At 41.9% G+C, this 22,625-nt stretch overlaps 1 protein-coding gene across 2 annotated transcripts in view; it reads left to right on the forward strand.

Moving 5' to 3' along the window:
- The first annotated feature begins 3,873 nt into the window (after positions 1 to 3,873).
- The window catches only part of tnfrsf21 (tumor necrosis factor receptor superfamily, member 21), a 29,376-nt gene continuing 10,624 nt past the window's right edge, over positions 3,874 to 22,625 (forward strand). The window contains exons 1-3 of one of the 2 annotated variants that reach the window (XM_010882674.5): positions 3,874 to 4,479; positions 15,250 to 15,886; positions 17,769 to 18,308. In XM_010882674.5, coding sequence (XP_010880976.1) covers positions 4,402 to 4,479; positions 15,250 to 15,886; positions 17,769 to 18,308 — 1,255 coding nt within the window. In that variant the 5' untranslated portion in view covers positions 3,874 to 4,401. Of the gene's footprint in view, positions 4,480 to 15,249; positions 15,887 to 17,750; positions 18,309 to 22,625 lie in introns of both variants that reach the window. The other variant, XM_010882673.5, reaches the window with a different exon arrangement.

The raw sequence follows: 22,625 nt of genomic DNA on the forward strand, positions 1-22,625 counted from the left end.
AATGAAAACAGTCTTATTAATTGGGAGTATTGAACTGATGACATGACAGCAGGGGCAGGGCCGTAAGACAGAACAGTACCAACATCACAGCATTCACAGTGAATCCGTTGAATCCCTGTGCCAAATAATTACAACTAATAGCACAACCATTAGATAAAAAAATGAATGTACATTACATGTCAATTATGAAGTAACTTGGATTCCAATACAACTCCTGATCGATCAAAAAGTTCATTTGATGTGTCACATTGTGTTATTTAAGTCACACTCAGAGACCAAAATAGTGTTCCATATCTAATTGGTTCACCTACATCACTAACATCAAACTCAAGAAGAGTCTTTTGAATTATTTTGCCTCAACATCCAACGTCACCACTCATGTGACTAAAATACACCTGTGCACCTAAATATTCCTTCTTGTGTAATTGCTCTCCTTCTCTGTCACACACATGTAAAATTACCACTGTCACATTTACAAACCTAAATTAGGAATGCAGATCCATTCTATAACAACAACGTTTATAGATAAGCATGGACACACTAACACTCGTCACCATCTATATCAATCAATCCAGCACAAAAATATGACCAACGCATGGACCAGCACCACAAAGGCAGGATGATAAAATATGCTTTCACTCACCTAGACTGAGGGCTCACTTGAAGAGAAAGGTGGCACGGCAGTTCTTCCTCTGGGCAAACTTTTCGGTGACTTTGGGAATGAAGTCACGTAGCTGCTGAATCAGCTGGCTTTCGATAGACTACATGGCCAATGAGTTGAGCTGTCCCATGGTATTGTAGTTTTTACCAAGTTTCTTACCCTCTTCAAGGTGGAAAAGTTTCTCTCTGACTCAGATGTCGTCATAGGTGTTGTTATGATAATTTTCAGCAGTGAAACTTTGTGATGGTCTCAGCTAAAGCCTCCTCTAGGTTGGTCTCATGGATGGATCTTAACAGAGACAGGGCCGTCTTACCAGGGTGAAGCTCAGTGTGGCGGTACAGAGTGGTCAGCTCAGACTTCAAGTTTTCCTTGTTTCCTAGAGGCCATAGTGTTACTGCACAGTCAAGCTCAGATTTAGGGAATGACGGGAAAAAATTATGGGAAGAGTGAGCTGTCAACCAGCTTGGCAGCAATCAGGTGGTCACTTTGAGAAAACCTCTGCTCCATCTGGGAGATGCCTGTGTCGCATGCTTCCATCACCGGCGCTGGGTTGGTTACTCGTCGGTCTGGCTCATCTGTTCCATCATGAACGGTGGCAGCCCATTCATTAGTTTACTTCCGCATATTCTGGACATTCTCCTTGAAACGGGTGAGCTCACTGCTAATCCCAGTTTTTGCAGAGAGTTGTATAAAACATCAACTTCTGGCATAAGGATGAAAAAGAAATCCAGCAGCTGCAGAAAAGTTTTTTTGACGGGCCATATGCCTCACTTATGGTGGCCTCATCCCATCCTGGTTGTGTGCGTCTGTCCTCCATACACAGGAGCAGCGCAGCGCGGTTTTCCCAAACTGCATTGACAGTTCTGCTTTTAAAGTTCCATCGTACAGCGGGTGGCCTTGGAATGCGTCTCTGTGTTGCCTCAACAAGTGCTGCAACACGTTTTGGAGCACCAGAGAAAAATGTGGCAAAAGCAGTTAAATCTGCAAAAAACACCTGCAGGATGCTCATCCTTGCTGAACAAAGTTGCTGCAAGGTCAGGTTCAGCTGGTGAGCACAGCAGTGAACAAACTGGGCATGTGGGTATGTCTCTTTCATTAGTGTCTGTAGCCCTCAGACGTTTCCACCTATTACAGCTGCACCATCATAAGTCTGAGCGATCAGGTTTTCTCCCAGCTTCAGTGGTTCCAACACACTCTTGATGCTATTAGAGAGGCTGAGTCCAGTTTAATCTTTCACTTCCACAAACTCCAAAAACTTCTCTGTCACTGTATTGTCAAGCAACATGTATCCCAACACAACCACCATTTGTGATTTACAGGAGACATCAGTTGTCTCATCTGCCTGTATGGCAACAAATGATGTCTCGTCCACTTGCTTGGCTATCTCCTCCCTGTCCACTTCATACATGCAGTCTAACAGTTTGTTTTGTACAGTACTAGATGTCCCTTTGAAGACGGGCTGAGCGTCATAGTGCCTCTGAAGTCTCGTATCACCCTCACAAATAGTCTCGAAAACGCTTCTGATTATTCAAAAATTCAGGGAGTCCAACGACTCGTTGTGCCTCCGCAGTGCGGTTTCACATTTTCCACACAGTTTATTACATGTTATGATCCGACTGAGAACGTACCTGTTTTCCTCCACCTGTTTGTTATGCTGCTCAATGGAGCGCCTGTATGCACTGTCAACTTGGGCTGCGACATTTACCCTTCCAAGTAAGCCCAATTTCACAGCATTGTCCAGATGACTCCCGCTGCTCTCATGTTTTGCAATCCTCTCAGAAAGATGTTTCAAATCTTTGTAACCCGTCCTCGATCAAGTACCATCTCCACCAAATAGCAGACATGGAAAACAGAAGAGTGCTTTCTTTTGTATGCTAACCGTTAGCCACTTTTTCTTCAAAAACCACTCCATGTTAAACCCATGGTTACTTTTACCAGCAGTTGATGGTGACAATGTGATGACAATATCCCGTGGCTGATGGGCACCAAGTCGCTTTATTTCAAGTTTCTCCTCCAAATTAAGGGTTTCAAACCGGTGCTTGAGTATGAAATCCACTTTATTAATTTTCTCAAGTTATCTGGCGATCGTGAAGCTAACCAGCTAGCTAAGACAATCTACCCTCCTCGCTCTTCTTGCCGACTAATGTTGGCGCCAGACAGACAGACAGCCAATCAGGTCTTAAATACGAAATGACGCTGTAGTGGGGCTACCAGCTGTCAGCCCCACCTGGCATCAAATTTGTTTGATCTACATTAATCACAGTAACATTCTGAGCATGCATATTAATATTTTCACACGTACAATGTACATTGCATTGTGAGAGAGGGGCTAGCCCCATATTCAGGCTTAGCCTATGGCCTACTACTGTGAACTTGAATTGTCAGAACGCAGTCTGAAGCAGCAAGGCAGGGACCAATGAACATGAAATTAAATCCTAACACAAATGATATGCACTTTAGGAAGATGCTATATTCGAATATAATAAATTATAAAAAGTATTCTTAGAGAAATAAAAATAACATGATTTTGTTGCAGTTCTTTATGTTGACAACAGGTGGGGCTGTGTTGTCAACATAAAGAATGCCCCTAATGACCAGTCGCTCCCTGGTTAGCTAACATTAGTTTTCATACATTTCCTACTGGCAGATGCTGCAATGTACAGAGCTGATCACAATGAGATATTGATGAGATTCTGAGGGGCAGGCAGACTGATATTCAATCATTTGAGGAGAGTATGATAAAAAATTTGCGAAGCAATCTGTTTGCGTCACATCCATAAACCTCTGTTTATACAAGTACAAGTATTGTAAAGTCATTCTTGCTAAAATGGGATTGGAAATTTTTTTTAGCTAATCAAATCTTGCAATATGTGCTATTAATCTCAAAGAAATTACCATAGTATTAATAGATGCTTTTGGTTTTATATCAGAGCTTGGGATCCCATACAAACAATCTCTAAAAAAAAAATATGTGTGAGTGTCATATGTACCGAACTATAACAAATGTCTGCAGAGGTTGTTGTGGGAACCTTGCTAAAAGTGTGAGGGGCGGGTCCCAGACTAGATACTTGGCAGTCAGTTTTGTCACTCTCCATTAAGTATTGTTAACAGCTCTCGGTTCCTCCTCTACATCCTCTTCTTTACAAGTCTTGAGATAATCCAGTTTTGCAAGGATTTTGAGACTTGTATTGACTTGAAAAACTAAGAGTTCTACACAGGCGTTTTTGGTGCAGGGCATAATTTCAAAAAAGTTAAGTTCTGCTTTACTTTATTCAAATTCGAAGCGACCATTGCTGGGCAATGAACAATTACGTCGATCATTATAAGATACCCTCTTAACGGCCATGACCACGCAAAAATTCGTTGAATGCGTGTTGATGACCTCTATCTATCTTTATGTTATGGGTGAGCAGAGCTCTAGTGCGGAGTTTCGTTGGTGACGTCTGTCGGGTAACCGCCCCATTCAGTCATCTCCCTGCTGCATAGATCGCACACAGGAACCTGGACCAAACGTGGCGGAATTTCAATTTTTGATCCATCATCGCTATGGGAATTAAACCATTCTTTCAGAACCAAGCTCTCATCCCATACTATCTGAAGCCAGTCCACTTCGAGACACAGACTATAAAAAACTGCCGGTTGAAGGAACACCAGCAGTAGATTATTTCTTGATGCTGATGCAGGGATGATGTACCACCTTGTGCGATGAGAAGTAGCCTAATGTTTGCTCAGAATTGGAGATGGGCATTTACTATGCTGTCCTGACTGATTTGGGGAAAATGCTCCGGAATATGTCAGTGTTTTATATATTTGTGGTGGTAAGTAGGCCTATCAGGCACTTAAATCAATTATTTCATTTTTATAGTAGCTACTCCCGGGCAGGTACTTCATTTAAAGACGCAGTGCCTATTTTTCTATTTGTCCCGATTAAGACTTAACTACAATTAACTAAGTTAATACTTATATTGTTTACCTATTTATTATATACTATAGATACATTCCATTACTATAATTCATAAAATGTACCGGTGACAATACCGGCTTCTCTATGTATTCATTTTATTATAAAACATACTGGGCAGAACAGCATGGAAGGATTGTGAGGTCACACTGAAATCCCCATAAGACGACTGAAAGCACACTAACAGTCTTTCCGACTTTCGCTTCTCCATGCTGAAAACATAGACTTTGTTTCGAATGCTTTGTTGACCCACCCTATCCAATATACCACTTCTATTTCAGTGATGTTCATTTATACACTGATCCGTGTATTTTTGTCTTATTGGCACTTCAAAAGGGGACTGTTCCGAACATCCTTTTGCAGGGGAATATTTATATAAGTTATGTACCATCTGATCAGGTATTTAGAACATAACATCTAGAAATCTATGCATGTTGGTTTTTAACAATTTATGTTTATTCTAATAATTTAGTATTTTGAAAAATCCTGATACCATGTGGTTTCAAATCAACCTCACAGAAAGAGCAGTCCATTACCCACTTGAATCAGTTATTAATATTCAGTAGTAAAACAAAGGAAGCATCCTTATCTTCCAGGATCACCATGATCTTATTTCAGAATGTTAATGTTTCAGAATGTTAACATTCTGAAATGTAGGCTAAGTGTAGGTCAGTCAGTTCTGTGGCCAGGCTCCTCGCTGGGTCTCTTCTGAGATGGGGCCCACTGCTTGTGTATGTTTGTATGGTTGGCAGTCCATTCTGACATTAGCGAATAATATTCTTCATTGGCCCAGGATGGAGGAGGCTCTACCAGCTTTTGTCAGTGATGAATGAGGCACGACTGCATCCAAACAGTCTCACTGGTGGTCACTGTTGGCCCCCTCTCTGTCTAGAGGCATGATGACATGCTGCAACAGGTGTTTCTTTGGTTTTGTGATCTGTAATGGCGTTTGGAGAGGATCATGTTGTCCCACTGCCTAGGTTATACGGTGGATATTTTGGATGATAACCGATCAGCCAGAAACAGTGTAATGATGCGGCACAATGCGGCACATGTATTTTAAGATAATGATAGGCAAAGTAAAAATACACCTGCCAAATGGCAGTGTGTCAGTCTATTTCACATATCCGATTTCTGGTCTATGGTTTCACTTGCCCTTTGTGTGTTGCTCAGAGATCTGCTTGCCTATTCACAATGCATAGGTTTGAGGTGTTGTCTAACACTTGGACATGCACGCATTCACACACTAACACAGGCACATACACGCACATACACTGGCCTAAAAAGATGGTCGTCATGTGCACTTGACCAGTAGACCTTAGAAACTACTGACATTACTGAACTGTTCGCACCTTCGTCGCACGTTTCATGCAGAAAAGGTGAGGACAGGTCACCGTGCTCTCAGTGAAAACAAAGACGAGAAAGGGTGGAAACCAAAATCATTTTCTGCTTTGTCACTGAACCGTGCCAAATGAAAACCATAGCCCAATGCCAAACTGTTTCCTTTGTGTTACCGTCGGGTGCATGATATACAAAGGGCCCTTGTACAGATAGACTGTGTGTGTGTGTTGTTACTGGAGCTTGAATTACAGGCAGGGCAGTGTAGATTTTGCTGAGTCTGGCCGCCTCTCCAGGAACCAGCCCTGCAACTAACAGCAGCACTGCAGTGGCACGGCATACATGGCCTGTCTACTCCTCATCTCCCTCCGCCCTCTAGCCAGAGAAGGGAGCCTCCTGAAATCACAAGCACAAGCCACCTGGGGCTCAGCTCCAAACACATGAGTCATATCATTAGCACTGCAATGGCTTAAATGTTTCTCATTGGTATTTAAGTTCCTATTAACAGTATGTATATTTATATGCATTAATCATGTGTCAACTAGATTTAGAAGATACTGCACTGTATACAGAAAAGATTAGACTAGAACACATTTCCACCTGTTTTGTGTCTTGAATGGCAGTTATGTCATGCTAAAGAAGGTTAAAGTAGATTTAAAAAAATAGGGCGGTTGTTACATTCAGGGCCACTCATAGACTGTGTTGTGGTGTTGGTGGGCAGTCTCTCAGACGGCAGCAGTCTCCTGTCAGGATGCCAACAGTGCGTTTTTTTTCAAACAGGAGATACAGTGACATGAGCCTGCTCTCTTATCTGAGCTGGAAGGGAGGGATATTCCCTCTCTTCCCCAATGCTCTCTCTCTCTCTCGTTGCTCATTCTCAAACAAGCACACGTGCACATGAATCTGCCCCACAAACCGCCATTGTCTGTCTTGTTCAAACTACATGTCCTTGTATCACAACAGAGTATCACATGTTGAATGTTGCCAGCTGCACACCCTCGTTTTTATTGGGGAAACCTGACCTGACTGAGCTGCTGAAAAGGATCTTTGAGTAATGATGTTGGACGAATCCAGTGTTATTGATTTTACATTTGTATGCAAAATCTCTGCTTTGATGTCGAATATAATTTAAATTAATCTTCGATATGTGTTTCTATAGCTCCCTGTTCCTGTTTTTTAGTTTATTAGATGCTCTTATGATGAGTAACTTACAAATAGTGAATTCATCTTTAAATATTGTGGATTGCATAGGTATTCCTGTTTTTATATTTAGTGTATTGATCCATGTATTAAAACTGTCATGTTGAAGAAATTATACGAATAAGAAGTGATTTTACATAGGCCTATGTATAGTTGATAAACATTCTTTTCACCTTTTATATTTAAAAAAAGTCAAAAATAATCTTAAATAGGACAGATTTTCAAGATATCAACAATTGTCTCTGTAAAAATCAAAAAAAGACATGGCAAATGTTGTGAATGCACAAGCTGAAACTGTTATATTCTACATTATTATCCATCACAACCACAAATTGTACAGATGTTAAGGATATCACAATGCTTATGTTAAGTTAAAACATGGATGTTACTTAATCTTTTGCAGTCACTCCCCTATCTTTACAAGATGTTAAACATGCCAAAAAACTATTAGCATATGGTCTGTATTGGTTCCTTAAAATCTATTAATTATAACTTACACAGTCGGACAGCTGAGGAGAAATCAAGCTCCACTTTGTAAAAAGGCATAAAATGGGATTGACTGAAATGCTTCATTTTAGTCTTGGCCACCTACTGCTAAATAATGGCCAGCATTAATGTAATTTCTCACATACACAGATGCTCAGATGGACCATGTGGAATTATTCAGTTGTCCACTTTGTACCTTCCTTATCTTCAGTATGCTTTCATTCTAAAGGGCTCACTTTGCACATGAGGATTTTACATAGTGTAACCAAATGAGAAAAAAAAGGAGGTACTGCTTAGTAATGAGTCATTAGAAGTGGTGTAACCACTTAGGGCTCCTGGCCTGTAGAAGAGACTAGTCGAGTCATTCAACAGCAGAACTGCTGTCCCCTCCAGTGCCTGACTTCAAAACTATGTTTATTCAGTGCTCCAGTCTGTTTTGCTGGGGCTCAGTTTGGGGCATCAGGCTTGTGGGAAAACTGCTAATCTCTATTCATGTTCAGCAGAGTTTGGTCTCACTCCCCCTCCCCTCAAAATTCTGAAATGGTCCCGTCCCGGTCCCCAGCCATCACATCATGAAGAACAACACGTGCAACAGAGCCAAACCGAGAGTGTCAGCAGAAGAAGGCTGGCATTTTATCGTTGTGCTCCTGATGAGATGCTCACAGAATATTAATGTTAAGCAAATACTGTTGTGTCCAACTTTGAGATCAATAAGGGCAGATGTTTTAAAAGGTTTTTGTCGCACCTCCCCAGGGGGGCGCCAAAGAATGTCAGGGGAGACGTGAAAAGATAAGCCAAGTAAAACTCAATTTGGTCCTCTAAAGATTAATTAATATCAATCCTGTCTTTAGCCAAAATCTTCATTTGTTTTTTGTTTGAAGCGGTTTTGATGGCTATATGTAAAAAATAGGGCAATCCCAGCTTTCCAGGCTTACCACATTTTATTTCCCAACTCCTAAATCTGCATGCATGGCATTGCTTTTCCAACGCAATTACAACTTATGGTTGCATTCCCCTGCTCAGACATTGCATGCACCAACTAGTGGTTTCATGTCATGTGATCAACTGTGCTGTCAGGTACCAGATTGCCATGGGTGTGTTACTTTGAGAAGGTGATCTTACAAAAGGCCTGGATATTTTACCTCCAATGATGGCTAAACAAATCATATATAGAATTTGCTTTGCCTTTTAACAATGCCCTGCATATACAGAAAGTGATGATGCAGCTTGCTTTGCTCTCGCCTGCATATCTGTGGTTGTTGCCTCCAACATACATTTTCTCTGCTGAATTGGTACCCTGGTAAGAAAATTATTAAAAATAACCACTTCCCAGCCAGTTCCACTTTTAAGAGAGGAATAAAACATGCAGGCTGCTATTAGAGGGATTTTTTGGGATCTGCATTAGGGCTAGACTGGATGTAAATGCAGTCGAAAGAATGGAGCAGGACTGTTGTGAATGCAGATGGCATTTTGGTGCCATGGAACACATTCAAGCCATAATCACTTCAGAATGGCAGCATTTACTGGTGCTGAAAGAATGTCTGTCAGCGAATGTCAAACAGAAGGTCATCACACATCAACAAAACATTGGCTACTGTGTGTTTTAAACAAAATTCATCTTGATTACATTTTTCATTGTGCTGTTTGGAACATCAGCCAAGTTGTGGTATCAGACATTTCCAAGAACTTATACTGAGAAGTTGAAATATGTTTATGTCCCGTGATGGAAGTCTTTACCATGAAACTATTCATAAAATAACTACAGTGCTGTGTGTTTGCCCTGTCATATATTTAGCGTTTTTGCCATTTTTATCATTGAAATGTTGTTAAATCTTCAACAAAACAAATATTCTATTCATGGGGACCTGAGTGAACAAACAACAAAACATTTTTATATTTATTTCATACTTTTATTAAAGAAAATGACGCAACTCCAATGCCACTGTGTGAAAAAGTAATTGCCCCCTTAAACTGGAAGAACTGGTTATGCCACCTGTAGCGGCAATGACTGTGACCAAACAGTTCCTATAGTTATGCTCAGTCTCTCACAGTGCTGTGGAGGAACTTAGGCGACTGCTTGCAGAATTGCTTTTATTCTGTGACCATTCAGATTTTGACTAGGCCATTCCAAAACTTTACATTTCTTGTTGTTCAACCATTCTGATGTGGACTGGCTTGTACGTTTTCTGGACTGGCTTGTACCCAGCTGCTCTTCTGCTTCAGCTCATAGACAAATGGCCTGATGTTCTCCGTAGTTCTGTAATTCTCTTAAACAAAGCAGAATTCACATTTCCTTCAATCGTTTTGAGTTGTTTATGTCATGATGCATCAAAGCACCATGAAACAATCCCCCTGCCACCACCATGCTTGACTGTTGGTTTAAGTTTCTGAATGAGAAATGCAGTGTTTGATTTTCATCAGACATATAGGAGCCTATTTCACAATATTTTCATATTTTGATCTGTTGATAAAATATTGTTCCAGAACTCTTTCTGGAAACTTTAGACAATCATTCATGTTCTTTGAGCATCCTGCTGTTGTTCTAGGGGTCCTGGGTGATTTGACGCCTTGCTCTTGGGAAAACTCAGTCCTACTCTCCATTTAGACATTATGTCTCTGGCATTGGTTTGGTGGAGCCCCCGAGCTTTGGAAATGGCTTTGTAGCCCTTTCCGGAGGTGTTCAGGAATTTCTTTTTATTGTGGCTTTGGAAACAGTGTGCTGACAACTTCAATCAGATGGCAAGGTCCAAAGTACAACCCTGTTTCCAAAAATTTTGGGATGCTGCGTAAAATGTAATAATGTGTAAATTATTTATCCCTATATTTAATTGAAAATAGTACAAAGAAATGTTATTGTTTTTGGAAAAATGCATGCCAATTTTGAATTTGATACCAGCAACATTTCAAAGAAGTTGGGACACATGTTTACCACTGTGTTGCATCACCTCTTCTTTTAACAATAAGTAAGTGTTTGTGAACTGAGGAGACAAGTTGGTGTAGTTTTGAACGGGATGCATGTAAAAGTATAAACACCCCTTAAACTAATACTTTGTTGAAGCACCTTTTGATTTTATTACAGCATTCTTTTTGGGTAGGAGTCTATTAGCATGGCACATCTTGACATGGCAATATTTGCCCACTCTTCTTTGCAACAGAACTCCAAATCTGTCAGATGGCAAGGAAATCTCCTGTGCACAGCCCTCTTCAGATCACCCCACAGATGTTCAATTGGATTCAGGTCTGGGCTCTGGCTGGGCCATTCCAAAATGTTAATCTTCTTCTGGTGAAGCCATGCTTTTGTGGATTTGGATGTGTGCTTTGGGTCGTTGTCGTGCTGAAAGATGAACTTCCTCTTCATCTTCAGCTGTCTAATAGACACCTGAAGGTTTTGTGCCAAAAAGGTTTTGTGCCAAAATTGCCTGGTATTCCCTCCACCCTGACTAAGGCCCCGGGTCCAGCTGAAGAAAAACAGCCCCAAAACATAATGCTGCCACCACCATGCTTCACTGTAAGTATGGTGTTCTTTGGGTGATTGTTTTTGAGCCAAACATACCTTTTTGGAATTATGGCCAAAAACTTCAACCTTGGTTTCGTCAGACCATAACACATTTTCCCACATGCTTTTGGGGGACTTGATGTTTGTTTTTGCAAACTTCAGCCGGGCTTTGATGTTTTTCTTTGTAAGAAAAGGCTTCCGTCTTGCCACCCTACCACATTTCCCATTCTTATGAAGAATACGGGAGATTGTTGTCACAGCCAGAAAGTCCTGCAGTTCCTTTAATGTTGCTGTAGGCCTCTTGGAAGCCTCCCTGACCAGTGTTTTTTTCCGTCTTTTCATCAATTTTGGAGGGACGTCCAGATCTTGGTAATGTCTCTGTTGTGCCATATTTTCTCCACTTGATGATGACTGTCTTCACTGTGTTCCATTGTATATCTAATGCTTTGGAAATTATTTTGTACCCTTCTCCTGACTGATATCTTTCAACAATGAGATCCCTCTGATGCTTTGGAAGCTCTCTGCGGACCATGGCTTTTGCTCTTAGATGCAACTAAGGAAATGTCAGGAAAATCCAACTAGAACAGCTGAACTTTATTTTGGATTATTCAGAGTCACTTTAAATGATGGCAGGTGTGTAATTACATCTATTAAACATGAGTTTGAATGTGATTGGTTAATTCTGAACACAGCCACATCCCCAATTATAAGAGGGTGTCCACACTTATGCGACCAGGTTATTGTAAGGTTTTTATTTTTCTATTTTCCCCCTCGAAGATTTCTGTTTGTTTTTCAATTGAATCGTTCACATTATAGGTCACATTAACAATGGAAAACTTTCTGACTTGATTTATCTTGATCTCATTCTTTTACATCACAGACCTGGCAGGAGTGTGTAGACTTTTTATATCCACTGTATGTTTTCCAATTTTTGCTTGATATAATGATTTCAGCTACTCAACAGTTTGGTGTCGCCTTTGTCATATTTTTCATTTCATAAAGCACCAAATGTTTTCTATGGGTGACACGTCTGGACTGCAGGCAGTTTAGCACCCTGACTCTTTTACTACAGAGCCATGCTGTTGTAAAACATGCAGAATGTGGTTTGGCATTGTCTTGCTGATATAAGAAAGGCCTTCCCTGTAAAAGACGTAGTCTGGATGGCAGCATGTGTTGCTCCAAAACTTGTATATATTCTTCAACATTAGTGGTTCCTTCACAGATGTGCACATCACATCCAAAATGGAGCAAGGGTTTAGGAATTACAGCCCTTTTAATATGTAGCCCTCTCTTTTTGATTGGACCAAAAGTAATTGGATCATTGACTCAAAAGCTGTTTCATGGACACGTGTGGGCCATTTCTTTGTTATTTCTTTATCAATTAAGCAGGTAAAATGTCTGGAGTTTAGTCCAGGTGTGGCATTCAATGCAAGGGAAACAGGCTATCCTTAGGCTGCAAAAATTATTTTAAAAACATCAGAGAGATCATTATTGGCCAAATCAACTATTTGGTACATTCGGAGAAAAAAAGAGGACGCACTGGTGAGCTCTGCAACACAAAAAGGCCTCGACGTCCACGGAAGACAACAGTTGAGGATGATCGTAGGATCCTTTCCATGGTAAAGAAAAAAAAACATATCATCATCCAAGTCTACCATAAAGAGAAGACTTCATGAGAGCAAATGCAGAGGGTTCACCACAAGGTGCAAACCATTCATAAGCCTCAAGAATAGAAAGATATTTTTTGGCAAAATCTGGCCTAAAAAGCCTGCCCAGTTCTGGAACAGCATTCTTTGGGACAGATTAAACTAAGATCAACCTGTCCCAGAATGATGAGAAGAAAGAAATATGGAGAAGGCTTGGAATGGCTCATGATCTGAAAGCATACCACCTTATCTGTAAAACACGATGGAGGCAGTGTGATGGCATGGACATGCATGGCTTCCAATGGCACTGGGTCACTAGTGTTTACTGATGATGTGACAGAAGACAGAAGCTGACGGATTAATTCTGAAGTATATAGGGATGTATTGTCTGCTCAGATTCAGCCAAATTCAGCGAAGTTGATTGGACAGCACTTCACTTCACAAATGGACTAGGACTCAGAACATACCGTGAAAGCATCCCAGGAGTTTTTTAAGGCAAAGAAGTGGAATATTCTGCAATGGCTGAGTCAATCACCTGATCTCAACCCAATCGAGCATGCATTTCACTTGCTGAAGACAAAACTTAAGGCAGAAAGACCCACGAACCAACAACAACTGAGGACCGCTACATTAAAGGCCTGGCAAAGTATCACAAAGGAGGAAAGCTAAACGTCTGCCCTTCAATTGCAACTCAGTTGTTTTATTTTAAATCCATTGTGGTGGCGTACACAGCCAAAATTATGACAATTGTGTCAGTGTTCAAATACTTTTGGACGTAACTGCCTATGGTGTCTTCTTTGCTTGGTAGAGTTTTAACTTGCATTTGTGGATTAAGCGACATACTGTGTTCACAGACAATGGTTTTCAAAAGTTTTCCTGAGCCCATGCAGTGATGTCCACTACAGAATCTTGTCTGTTTTTAATGCTGTGCTGCCTAAAGGCCTGAAGATCACGGCCATCCGGTATTGGTTTTCGACCTTATCCTTTGTATACAGAGATTTCTTCGTATTTTCTCAATCTTTTAATTATTTTATGTAACCTAGATGATGAGATCCTCAATTTCTTAGCAATTTTACCCTAGGAAACATTATTCCTAAATTTGTATCACAATTTTCCTGCACAGTCTTTCACAGAGTGGTGAACCCCTCCCCATCTTTGCCTCTGAAAGACTCATCCTCTAAACCTGGGGTGTCAAACCTGATCCACGGAGGGCTGTGTGTCTGCAGGTTTTTGCTTTTTCCTTTAAATTGGTTCCCAGTTCAGACCTAAACAACCAGGTGAGGGTAGAAAACTAAACAATTAGTTACTTAATTAATCAAGTACAAGGTGAAAGTATAAACCTGCTGACACTAAACCCTCCATGGAATTGGTTTGACACCTCTACTCTAAGGGATGCTCTTTTTATACCCAATCATGTTACTAACCTGTTGCCAATTAACCTAATTAGTCGTGAGGTGTTCCACCAGATTTTCTTTTAGTATTACATAACCTTTCCAGTCTTTTGTTGCCTCTGTCCCAGCTTTTCTGTAATGTGTTGCTGGCCTCAAATTCAAAGTGGGCTTATATGTTTCAAGAAACAATAACATTTCTCAGTTGCAACATTTGATATGTTGTCTTTGTACTATTTTCTGTTGAATATAGGGTTTAAATGATTTGCACATCATTGCATTCTATTTTATGCCGGGTCCCAACTTTTTGGGAAACGGGGTTGTATGATTTAAATAAGGCAGGGCTCACCCAAATCAAGACTGATCGTTTAAGTTATTCAAACACCTGACCCTAATAATCCCTTTCATTTGGTTAAATTATCTAGCACACCAAACAAATAAAACAGGTTCCAAGTTCTGCTGTCATTTTTTTTGTCAGATCCCTTCTCTGTATTACTGCAATCCACAAATAGATCTTTCCAAATTCAATGTGCAACAGAATATCTGACCGGGATAAATCCTTTTCAAAGCATTGTAAATAAAAAAAGAAATATATGTAACATTACAAAATATATATTGTCTACAAAATAGACTTTAAATAAATTATTTCAAGTTGTTTGTTTAATCTATTACATTTTCTAGCAAAACCACAAAGTGCATTGACAAAAGAAAAAGTGTAACAATCGAATAATATAGATTGATTACATTAAAAACAGAAGTCTACTCTATTTTATTTGTTCCATGGTGATGTCACTGTTAGATCTATGACTCATGTCCCTAAGCACATGATCTAGCTTCCGTCCTATTACAGTATGTGAGAGTTCCAGTAATCCTGATTCACTGCAAATGTTTGTTACTCATAATGCTCTAACTACAGCCAGTTTGGGGATTTTTAGGCGTGGCTCTTCCCAAGCTCATTTGATAAATGAGCTGAGGCCTGGGTCTCTAACTGCTACTCAGTGTGGTGTTGTCTTTTGTGCAGTACATTGTCTAAGCCCAACACTGTCTCTGTTGTTATTCCTTCCTGTCCTCAGCTATTGTACAGTGTGGTTAGGCAGGTCTCCAGCCAGCCTCTGATACCCAACATCTCTGACACTGAGACAGACGCCCTATCCGCCCGCCACTACTACCACATAGACCCCAGCACGGGCAGTCAGCTGGTCTGTGACAAGTGCCCCGCGGGCACCTTCGTGTCCAGACACTGCACCCAGACGAATGTGAGGGAGTGCAGCCGCTGCAATGAGGGCACATTCACGCGGGGCGAGAACGGTGTCCTGCAGTGCCACCGGTGCAGGAGGCCATGCCACGCCTCCTTCATCGAGAAGGTCCCCTGCACGGCCACCTCGGACCGGGTCTGCGTCTGTCCCCCGGACCACTTTGCCCGAGCGGACACCTGTACACCCCACTCCCTGTGTCCGATTGGCTCCGGGGTGAAGAAAAGAGGCAGCGAGGTGGAGGATGTGCGCTGTAAGGTCTGTGCCCGAGGGAGCTTCTCAGACATGGCCTCCAGTGTGTTGAGGTGCAGGGCACACACCGACTGCCAGGCCCAGAGTCTGAACATACAGACGCCAGGCACCAGAGAGAAGGACAACGTCTGTGGACCTGCTTCTCCCCCCTCCCCTAGCATCCTGGTGAATTCCACTTCCTCTTCACCGGGCCCAGCTCAGCAAGGTAATGCCATTTCCCAGTTTCCTCAACTAGTGTCTGTCTGTTGCCCCCCACCCAGGCTCCTGTCATATGTGTTTCAATTAAGTGTTACCCTGGACTTCACTTCCTGTGAATTTCAGATTGTAGAAGAATCTTGTGTTCTAAATAGGGTTTTCAACCTGTACACATTTATGTTGCTGAAACTCTGTAGTTAATGGAGATTACAGGGCTTGAAGCTCATTTTAAACGTAGATAAAATCTAATAAAGACGTCCCACGTGTCAAGGAGGATTTGGGGACGCTCACATCACAATGCTAGTTGAGACCCCATGCCTGCTGAGGAAGTGTGTAGAGTGCGATAATACCAGCAAATCCCTGTTGACGATGCCTTGCTGCATCCTGGGGGATGTTGTTCAATTTGTATCGCCAATGGGTCATTCCAGCCACTCTTTTCACCAAGTCAGCTTGATGCTTTGACAGAGTGCCTTAGACCACTGCTCAGCCTGGGTGACACACATGTTAAGTATAACACATAAATCATTGGCCACAGCCATCAGGTAAAATATAGTGATGAAGTGCCTGTTTTGTCACAAAGTGTTTCCGTTCCATCCCAGATGTTTCCATTCCATCCCTGACTACTTGCTTGTGTGTTCTCACACTAGCCTTCAACGGTATTGTCTCTACATTTTGTCTTTTAGCTTAAAGAGGGGAGTGGGAAATAAGCTGGGTAATGGGAAGCCACAAATTCAAGAGAGACACCACTTCCTATTTAGTCACAGTTCTTTTTTTATCTCAACTGTTAATCTCCAACACCAGTGTTTTGTAACAGGTCATATTTTAATATTTTAATTTAAAAGGATGTTCATCAGAAAGATAAAAGTATTCAAAACAAAAGTGTTTTTTATTCCAACCAAATATGAAGCCCTTTGCCAGGAAATTGAGATTGTTCTATTTTTAGCAATTTTTCTGTGAAGATACTACACATTCCAAAAATATTTACCTCCTGATTGGATTACATAGTAACACAATTCCCAAAGACTATTTATCTCTCATGGATTCCTAGGTAAAGTGACACAGGACAGTTTTTCTTTCATTTTTTTCTTCCGCTGGTGATTTTTCCACAGTTCAGACCCACTAAGTTGTATTTCACAATGACACCTATTCACAGAGACCCCATGCCATTGTATCCATATGTAGGGGAGGGGACTGGGCCAAGACAGGACAGTGTGGCCCCATGCAATGAGGAGCTTAAAGCCGTGCAGTTTATTTAAAGATGAAGTACAGTTCAAGACACTTTTTTTCCCTCTGTAATTTTAATTCTAGATTACACATGCAGTGTTAAGAGGCATATGACATTGTAGTCTGCCATTGCTCTCCTTCACACCCGGGCTGTACACAATCATGGCAGTTCATAGAGTTGCTATAAGATGTCTAACTGGAAGGTAATGGACAAAGGTAGTGTAGCTTTGAAGTTTAAGACTGCATGTTGTGGGGCAAATGTTATGTGTCAAGGTCAATTTCAATTGAATATAGTTAAGTCTCAGTTGACCAACAGTAACGTGTTCAGCCATATCCTTTTAAACCTGTTTTTTACTCAAATTCAATGGCTTACTCATCCCCTGCTGAGCTGGAATGACATTTACTTCAGCTTTGGTAAAGTTAGCCTGGTGGCTGTGGCAGGAGCTTCTCCTGTTGGATGGAGAGAACAGCTGGGATGTCGCCTGGCGAAGACCTGCCCTCCTTCGGCTGTCCAGCGGATTGCCTGTGTGATTAGATGTTTCTCCATTTGGTGTTGTTGTTCTCTGGTATAAGCTCATATGTCACCCTCTATCTCCTCCCACTTCCCTTTTTTATGTTTCTATTTGTTGTTCTGTACCTCTGTTGGTTAGACACTTTTATCCGAACAGCAGGTGCTGAGGACCTAGAGCTCTTACTGAGTATCGCCGGGACTCTACCCAGCCGCGGCCAGGACCCAATTGCAGCGGGCTACTCCGAGGCCGGCCCCGAAGACGACGGAGGTGTCCTGAACCTTGCCGCCACGCCTGGAGCTCAGTCACACACATTACCACACAGCGAGCGCTCCGTGCCCAACGAGAGCCAGCCCGTGCCCTCAGCTGCCAAGAAGCAGGCCACGGACGGCATGGAAGATGCGTCCGACGTGGGCCGAGGTGCGCAGGGCTCAGGTTACAGGCCCATACGGAGGGGCTCCCCCAGGCCCAGCACTCACAGGCACTTTGACATCAACGAGCACCTGCCCTGGATGATCGTCCTGCTGCTGCTACTGGTGCTGGTGGTGATCGTGGTGTGCAGCGTGAAGAGGAGCTCCAGGGTGCTGAAGAAGGGGCCCGTCCAGGACCCCAGCAGCATCATCGAGAAAGCCATCCAGAAGAAGACCTGCCCCCCGACCCAGACTAAGGAGAAGTGGATCTACTACTCCAATGGACAGGGTAAATGTAAATGCTTTGTTTAACCGCTGAAAGGTCGGTCGAAAGAAATGCGTATGGCGCTACGCACTGAAAAAGCTTACATAGTTTTGGGCTGGACTCTCACCATCTGTTAATCGGTTATAGAAGCAACATCTAAATCCAATCGATTCTGCCCCAGGGAACAAGGCACAGCAGGACAGTATGGCAGACAAGCAGGGCCTGCAGCAGACTCTAACTTCTTCCACTATCTCTCCCTTCCTCCTTTGGCTTTCTTACTTCTCTTTTTACCCGTCCTCAACACCCTTTATACCCCTCTGTGCACCTCTTCCTTTTTTCCATTTTCTCTGTCTATCACTCTGTCCATCCATGTTCCTTTATTTCTCCCTCTATCTCTCGCCCTCTGTCTTTCAGATTTTTCTGATGTGCCTGGATGTCTGTAGGCTTGGGACTTAGGGCAAATTAATGGGGCTGCTAGGTTACAGTAGTGAAACCCCATTACTGCAGCAGGAGGGCAGGCAGGCAGGAGGAAGAGCGCCACTCACCACAGCCTGGTGTCAGCCTCAGATATCCATCCGCTCGTAAGGGAGGGAAAGCTCCAACCCAGCGCAGTTCAGTTCAAACCAGATTATTCTAGTTCTCTGTGGTCGGAAAAAAGCTCGACTTGATCGTTGCACAGACACATGCTCCCCGGGGAAAGGGTGGGGGCAAGGCTAGGGTGACTGGGTGGGCCTCGGCTTTCAAAGTTATGTGTCAACGAGGGCGCCGGGAAATCCCACTGTGGGAAGTGAAGAGTTTAGCATGGTATACCTGTCTGCTCACATCACGTGAGAAGGGTCTAGGAATGTTTCTGTGAGGGCATTGTGTCGATAGTCAGGGACACCTGAAACATGGCCAATAATCTAGTAATCTAATCTTCACATCCTGATCACGTACAATTGTTTATTTCAACTTTTCCCTTTCTTGTTACTCATTTAAATATGCTTTAGATGTATTTAGAAGGACAGTGGGTTCTTTTTTTTTTTCAATCAACAATTGCGTCTTCAGTGAAAAACTACTTACAGTGGATGTAAAAAGTCTACACACCCCTGTGAAAATGCCAGGTTTGTGTGATGTAAAATAATGAGACAAAGATAAATCATGTCAGCACTTTTTCCACTTTTAATGTGACCTATAATGTGAACAATTCAATTGAAAAACAACCTGAAATCTTTGAGGGGGAAAAATGAAAAATAAAAACCTTATAATAACCTGATTGCATAAGTGTGGACACCCTTTTATAACTGGGGATGTGGCTGTGTTCAGAATTAACCAATCACATTCAAACTCATGTTAAATAGAAGTCATTACACACCTGCCATCATTTAAAGTGACTCTGATTCATCACAAATACATGTCAGCAGTTCTAGTAGGATTTTCCTGACATTTTCTTAGTTGCATCTCAGAGCAAAAGCCATGAGCTTCCAAAACATCAGAGGGATCTCATTGATATCAGTCCGGAGATGAGTACAAAATAAATTCCAAAGCATGAGATATACCATGGAACACAGTGAAGACAGTCATCATCAAGTGGAGAAAATATGGCACATCAGAGACATTACCAAGAACTGGATGCCCCTACAAAATTTATGAAAATACGAGAAGAACACTGGTCAGGGAGGCTTCCAAGAGACCTACAGCAACATTAAAGGAACTGCAGGAATTTCTGGCTGTGTGCCTTTTCTTACAAAGATAAACATCCAAGCCCAGTTGAAGTTTGCAAAAATCAAGTCCCCCAAAAGCACATGGGAAAATGTGTTATGGTCTGTTGAAACCAAAGTTGAACTTTTTGGCCTTAATTCCAAAAGGTATGTTTGGTGCAAAAACAACACTGCACATCACCCAAAGAACACAATACCCACGGTGAAGCATGGTGGTGGCAGCATCATGCTTTGGGGCAGTTTTTTCTTCATCTGGAACCAGGGCCTTAGTCAGGGTGGAGGGAATTAAGAACAGTTCTAAATACCAGGCAATTTTGGCACAAAACCTTCAGGCGTCCGTTAGAAAGCTGAAGATGAAAAGGAAGTTCACCTTTCAGCACGACAACGACCCAAACACACATCCAAATCCACAAAAACATAGCTTCAGCAGAAGAAGATTAACGTTTTGGAATGGCCCAGTCAGAGCCCAGACATGAATCCTATTGAACATCTGTGTGGTGATTTGAAGAGGGCTGTGCACAGGAGATGTCCTCGCAATCTGACAGATTTGGAAGAAGAGTGGGCAAATATTGCCATGTCAAGATGTGCCATGCTAATAGATTCTTTCCCAAAAAGACTGAGTGCTGTAATAAAATCAAAAGGGGCTTCAACAAAGTATTAGTTTAAGGGGTGTGCACAGTTATGCAACCAGGTTATGGTTTTTTATTTTTCCCCCTCAAAGATTTCAGTTTGTTTTTCAATTGAATTGTTCATATTATATGTCACATTAAAGGTGGAGTAGGTTCTGAAATTATTTATCTTTGTCTCATTCTTTTACATCACAAGAACCTGGCATTTTAACAGGGGTGTGTAGACTTTTTATATCCACTGTACATATTCACATTCAGGCTGGTATGTTTGGAGTGGCACTCCAGAAATGAAGTGTACTGAACTTTTTCTTTGCTGGTGTCTCAAAATTGTAGAGTTGTAATATTTTCATAAACATATCCAGATACACATATAATCTGCAATGTTTACTACGTTGTTTATCAACATAAAATTTCCCCCAAAAAGAATTTAATTGCGTTTTAAACTTCAAACAGCAAGTACATTTATGGCATGTTCTTTAAAAGGAATTACAGAATGTTTATCAAGTAGATGGTGAGTTTTACATTCAAACGGCCTATGTTTGTCTGTGTGCATGTGTGTGTGTGCATGTGTGTTTGTGTATGTGTGTTTGTGTGTGTCTGTGTGTGTTTGTGTGTGCGTGTGTGATTACACAGCTATTTACTCTTTCTCGAGCACAAAACAAACCAGTTTCTTAATTCGTCCAAGGTGCGTAATTGGCTACCCTGGAGGCTTTATAATAATGTCTATTTACTAGAGTAGTTAAAGGCATAATAAACAGTGGAATGGGAAACACATATAAAGAAGAAAGCGAGTACTTTCATACGTGTCCAGAATGAGCGAACAGGGCGAATGTAGTGCAGATGAAAAGAATCCCCCCTGGGAGCCTGCTGTTTACGACACCCAATAGGCGGGGAGGCTCCCAGGAGGCCGTGCGGCTCATCTCCGGGGTGGGCCAGGCCGCGGGGAACAGCACCGGGAAAGGGACCAGGACTACGGCTGATGCTTTGGCCGGGTGGTGTTGAATCAGTGTTGCCTGCTGTGTGACCTCTGTTGTGTTCACGTACCTCGGTAATCGTGGAAATTTCATGTAGGGACGTTTTAAATATTTTCCCTGTCGTTGCGTTCTTTGCGACCTGATGTGCAGTATAATTCCCTCCCTGGATCTGGAAAGGGTTTTGTATTACTAAGTTTTCTATGCAGACTGACTTGATCATGATGCTTTACATACATTTTGTGGATTTTTTTGTGTGCATGTGTGTGTGTTGTTTTAAACATTGATGCGTCTTCAACAGATGAAGACGTCACGAACCTAGACAGTCATAGAGATTGAAACAATAAAAAGAATTGACTAGCAAACAGATCTTGGGACCACTTTGTCTCGTCCATAACAATGACTAGCTTTGTAAGCAGCGACAATTCTCAGAGAGGCTCAGGTCAGATGACTGGAGAGGGAAGACGGCATGGCTGCCATTGTAGGCTGTTTGTGGTCTCTTTGTCATACATACTTCTCAGTTCAGACCTGCTTTGGCTGGTTTGCTGTCTCAATTGAGTTTTCCAATGAACATATTAGAGTACAACCACTTCCCATTGGGGTCTGTGGTAATGGATAAGAGCTGAACACATGCCACATTTTCTCACCACATTTCAAGCCCTTTGCCTATAATTGTTCTGCTAATTCTATTAGATTGAACTGATATTGCAGTTTTATGAACACTTGAAAAAGGCCCAGAAATAAGCGGAAAGTGGAGATGGTTGCAGTACAAGCCTAGCAGAGCATCACCAGGGAAGAAACCAAGCATCGGGGTAATGTCTACGGGTCACATACTTCGGGCAATAATTGCATCCAAAGGATAAGCAACCACATAATAACACCACTCCTTTATTGTACATAACATGAATCTGTCCAAATACTTCCCCTAAACTATCTACAAAATATGCTGTGTTAGTAATGGTTTACCCAATATGGACATAGTCAGTTCATAATTTTAACTCGAAAGTGCTGGAATGCAGAGATAACAAACAAAAACACATT

Source organism: Esox lucius, chromosome 18 (assembly GCF_011004845.1).
Source record: "Esox lucius isolate fEsoLuc1 chromosome 18, fEsoLuc1.pri, whole genome shotgun sequence".
Taxonomy (NCBI): Eukaryota; Metazoa; Chordata; class Actinopteri; order Esociformes; family Esocidae; genus Esox; species Esox lucius.